This window comes from Labeo rohita, chromosome 7 (genome assembly GCF_022985175.1).
Source record: "Labeo rohita strain BAU-BD-2019 chromosome 7, IGBB_LRoh.1.0, whole genome shotgun sequence".
In the NCBI taxonomy this organism is placed as follows: Eukaryota; Metazoa; Chordata; class Actinopteri; order Cypriniformes; family Cyprinidae; genus Labeo; species Labeo rohita.
Genome location: NC_066875.1, coordinates 32,390,837 through 32,395,482, shown reverse-complemented (window position 1 = coordinate 32,395,482; position 4,646 = coordinate 32,390,837). Strand labels below are relative to the sequence as shown.

Sequence of the window (4,646 nt, the reverse complement as noted above, 5' to 3'; positions counted from 1 at the left end):
AAGATGTTTTTATATTTTTCAGAAACAACAAGCACAATTACCTGATCATATCTAGGGAGTGAAACGAATCAATATTGGGTGCATTGTGACATGTTGACCCCTACTGACGCGTCTTAGTTCGGATTTACGCCTGACGTCACGTCTTGTGCGGCAGACAGCTCTCTCTCTCTCTCTCTCTCTCTCTCTCTCTCTCTCTCTCTCTCTCTCTCTCTCTCTCTCTCTCAGCCCCTGTTCCTGCGTTTACCCCCCTCTCCATCTCTCCTCACTCTGGACTGAAGTTGCAGGGCAGCCGGGAGCGGACAGTACTACCATTTCTCTCTTCTTGTTTCTACAAGCAATCTTCTCTTCAGGCAACCTGTATGGTGGATATAATATTCAGCTCTTCTTTTTTGGATGATATGGGGGATCATTCCAAAAGTATGTACTTCCGTGAAAAAAAAATCTATACAAAAACATGTTAGCTACTTTATGTTTAAAATGAAGCGTTTACAATTTGATTCAATGTTGTTGTATTTGAAAATTGATTATGGCAATTATTAGGCCTGCTGCTTTCTTTCTGGCCCACTGATTCAGCAGTATCTGTCCTTTTAGAAATCTTTTCAGTAGCCCAGTGGTTTTTACAAACCTTGATGATTTCGATTTTTTTTTATTAGATAAAAGGCCTGCTTGCTATTGATTCTCAATGAACTCCTGTACAACAGCTTAAAACAATGTTTCCATGTTCAGAGAAGTCCGGACTTGCGATGTGTGTTGGCTGCGGCAGTCAGATCCATGACCAGTATATTCTGCGTGTCTCCCCCGACCTGGAATGGCACGCAGCCTGTTTGAAATGTGTGGAGTGCAACCAATACCTGGACGAGACGTGCACTTGCTTCGTACGGGACGGGAAAACGTACTGCAAGAGAGATTATGTAAGGTAGGTTTTTTGTTTGGTTTATTTCATAAAGAGCGTAAATTGTTTCAGAAATATGGTCGCATATGTATTTCTGTGAAATACTGATAATTCTAATGATCAAAAAAATCTGACAACAGACTGTAAATTAAATGAAAGTGGAGTTATGTTTCATCATTGCACAAACTAAATTATTTTTCTATTCTACCTCCAACAGATTGTTCGGTATAAAATGCGCAAAATGCACTTTGGGCTTTAGCAGCAGTGATTTGGTCATGAGAGCTCGGGACAGTGTGTATCACATCGAATGTTTCCGCTGCTCGGTGTGTAGCCGGCAGCTTTTGCCCGGGGATGAGTTCTCCGTCCGGGACGAGGAACTGTTGTGTCGAGCAGATTATGGTCTGGCCCTGGAGCGCGGATCAGGCGGCAGCCCTCTCAGCCCGGGACACATCCACAGCAGAGGGTTACATATGGCAGGTCAGTAGAGCACAATAACAATCAACTGGACACGAACTTGTAAAAAATTATAGTATTGGAAAACAAACAAAAAATATATTGTTTGGAACGTTTAGAGCTCATTTATTTGGAACGGTTAGGGCTTATTTAATATCAGTATTGGAAGTGAGCACATAGGCTAAACTGAAATGTAATTATATAGGCTACTGTGGGAGGAATCGTGTAATGTTGTTACATAATAGCTAATTACAGGCTGATCCGCTTGATAACTTTGTTTAGTCAACCACTGATAAGCCTGAGCGGCAGGGCCTTAAACACAGAGAGGTGCACAAAAGACTCAACATGCTCCTAAATTTCCTTTGCATATCAAATGCATATTTGCTAAATACATTTTCAAATGCATATTTGCCAAATAATCTCTAATGCAATAGGATATTATTAGTTAAATTAAACGTAGGCTAATATTGATATTTAAACAAATAATTGTATATACTATTATTTCTATCTTTCATAAAGCCAGATTTTTTTGTTGTGCAGTGATATTGAAAATACAAGTTTTGTATCCACTGAATGTTTGTAAAATCTATCTATCTATCTATCTATCGTTACATTTTCAGTTTTATTAGAAGTGTTTGTATTCTTGTGTAATATTCAAAACGCAAGTGAAATGTAAATTATCTTACAACGGTATTGACATTTATATTCGCTAGTAGCATATTTTATGTACTTTTCAAACGTCTTATGTTATTTTTTTATTTTTTATTTTTTTTTAAATCGTTCGTTCGTTTTTACATTTTTGTTTAGCTGATCCAGTGTCGGTCCGGCAAACTTCTCATCGGAACCACGTGCACAAGCAATCGGAGAAGACCACTCGGGTGAGGACGGTGTTAAACGAAAAGCAGCTACACACTTTACGGACGTGCTACAACGCAAACCCGAGACCAGATGCGCTCATGAAGGAGCAGCTGGTGGAGATGACAGGCCTGAGCCCGCGGGTCATTCGAGTCTGGTTCCAAAACAAGCGCTGCAAGGACAAGAAGAGATCTATCCTCATGAAGCAGTTACAACAGCAGCAACATGGCGATAAGACGGTAAGTGTCTTTCTAAAACACTTTTAGTGTGAGAAATTTACCATGTGCGAAAAAAACAGACTTTGACCAGTGCGGCTCTGAGTGATGCCTGACACTTGATATGTGCAGAGATGATTTTAATTGGATCTGTAATTCGACTGCAGTGTTGGCTGGAGGCAAATCACAGACTCCTCCTACTATATGTGGTTTGAGGAATATTTCAGACTGGCTAATGTATTATAGTATTATAGTAAAAAATTATTTAACTCTGTAACTCTAAACTGCCGATATGAAATGGCCTGTAGTTGTGTCCCCTCATCGCAGACTTTTTGGTTCAGAATCTGCAGGGTATGACGGGCACTGCGCTGGTTGCAGGCAGCCCAGTTCGACACAACCCTTCAGTGCCAGGACACCCGGTGGAAGTGCAGACTTACCAACCACCCTGGAAAGCTCTCAGCGAATTTGCACTTCAGAGCGACTTAGATCAACCTGCCTTTCAACAGCTGGTGAGTTTAAATTAAAATTATTTTAAATTAAAGTTGCTTTTGACATTTTTATGGTTTTTATACTTTTACTGTCGGTCTAGACTGAAACGAGCCTATTATTATTACAGTTATTTTTATTATTATGCATAGCTATAAATTTATAGTTAATTTTGCCTCTCACTTTCAGGTCTCTTTCTCGGAATCCGGTTCTTTAGGAAACTCCTCTGGCAGCGACGTGACCTCTCTTTCTTCACAGTTACCGGACACACCGAACAGCATGGTACCGAGCCCGGTGGAGACGTGAGAGCGACTGCTTGTCTTTTCCCGGGAAATCATTAGAACAGCTCATATCACGGACGCGGGAAATTCCACTACCATCACCGGACAGCGCTATCAGACGTATCGCAAAAACTTGCACTAGGAACAAAAGGAAACGTTTTTCCTAAAATCCGTCAACAAGTCCGTGGTGATACTGGGAGTGAAATGATGGAAAGTGAAACTCTGCATAGTAGACCTACACTAAATGAGGGACCATGTTCACTCGAAATGGATATTCGTTATTCGTTATGATGACTGTTGTATCTGTGGTTTTTGGACATTTTTTTGAAAAACTCTTTTCAAAAGACTCGATTTCAGAAGATGGGATTTTTTTCGTTGTGAAATTTATTGGCAGACTATTTGCGTCTCTGAACAAAATTAAGTTATTGTTATTTATTGTCACATCAATTCGCAAAAAAAATAAATCAGCACAGAAAATTTGTATTTATATTTGTGAATGTAAAATGCGTGAATATTATGAAAATGTTTAACTTAGGCAGAAAACGGAGATGTGGAGTATTACTAAATATTAGTATTTTTAGTAGTAGGCCACTCATAATAATATAATATAATTATTACAAAAAAATCCTTAAAAGAAAACATAATTTGTCAATGATAGGCTACTTTTATATACCGTAATTTCTTTTAGTGAAAAAATATGCCTACACGTATTGGTTTGCTCAAAATCAATTAGGTCTAACTCAAGATACATAGTTTATGTTATAAATAAAATAAATGAGTTAATTTGTCGAACAGAAAACATTTTGAAGGTGCCAAACTATTTCAAGGTAAATCATGATTTTTAAAATTATTTTGCGATCTGTGTTCGGATTAATGACGTCGTTTTTTCGTTGTCAGATCAGATCTTTAAAATGATTAGTCTCCTTTTCTTTATCAAATGTACATGTTTCAGAATAACTAGAGCTTTTATTTACTAGTGCCATTACACCAATAAACCATACATTCACATTCAACAGAAACGGAGCGTGAGTTAAAGAAACTAGATTCACCAACGCACAAAGAAATAGCTAAAAAGTCCTACATATGCACAGAGGATTGAACTGAATTACACTGCTTATTAAATTATTTGGTTATTCGTTGACAAATCGATATCTAAAAATACATTCATGAGTTAAATTCACGTGAATTTTAGGGGGAAAAAAAACGCTGTTAGCTTTTTTATGATTTCAGTCATTTCCTAAGCGCTTACCGTTTTTCAAAATATTTTCAACGTAAACTAGACTTATTCCTAAATCACATTTTCTCTGAGAAGAACTTTATACTGGACACAGATTTGGTTTTGTTTTAGTTACGTCTGTACAGTCCAGAACTTTCTTACTAAATTAAGAAATAATCCACATAAACCAAAAGAATTCAAAACAAAAAGCTACTAAATAAGCTGCAAAAGAACAGGGTTTTTTTTTA

At 37.7% G+C, this 4,646-nt stretch overlaps 1 protein-coding gene across 1 annotated transcript; it reads left to right on the top strand.

The window, feature by feature from the left end:
- Nucleotides 1-271: 271 nt before the first annotated feature.
- Nucleotides 272-3,739, top strand: isl2b (ISL LIM homeobox 2b). Its single transcript, XM_051115648.1, has 6 exons — nucleotides 272-417; nucleotides 727-916; nucleotides 1,110-1,369; nucleotides 2,153-2,439; nucleotides 2,757-2,924; nucleotides 3,091-3,739. The coding sequence occupies exons 1-6, from the start codon at nucleotides 360-362 to the stop codon at nucleotides 3,205-3,207; spliced, it is 1,080 nt and encodes a 359-aa protein (XP_050971605.1). The 5' UTR covers nucleotides 272-359; the 3' UTR covers nucleotides 3,208-3,739.
- The last annotated feature ends 907 nt before the right edge of the window (nucleotides 3,740-4,646 follow it).

Excerpts from the sequence above, each read along its gene's own strand:
- isl2b (XM_051115648.1), top strand. The coding sequence starts at position 360 with ATGGTGGATATAATATTCAGCTCTTCTTTTTTGGATGATATGGGGGAT. Across the intron at positions 418-726 it reads TATGGGGGATCATTCCAAAA|AGAAGTCCGGACTTGCGATG; the intron begins GTATGTACTTCC and ends TTCCATGTTCAG. Across the intron at positions 1,370-2,152 it reads CAGAGGGTTACATATGGCAG|CTGATCCAGTGTCGGTCCGG; the intron begins GTCAGTAGAGCA and ends ATTTTTGTTTAG.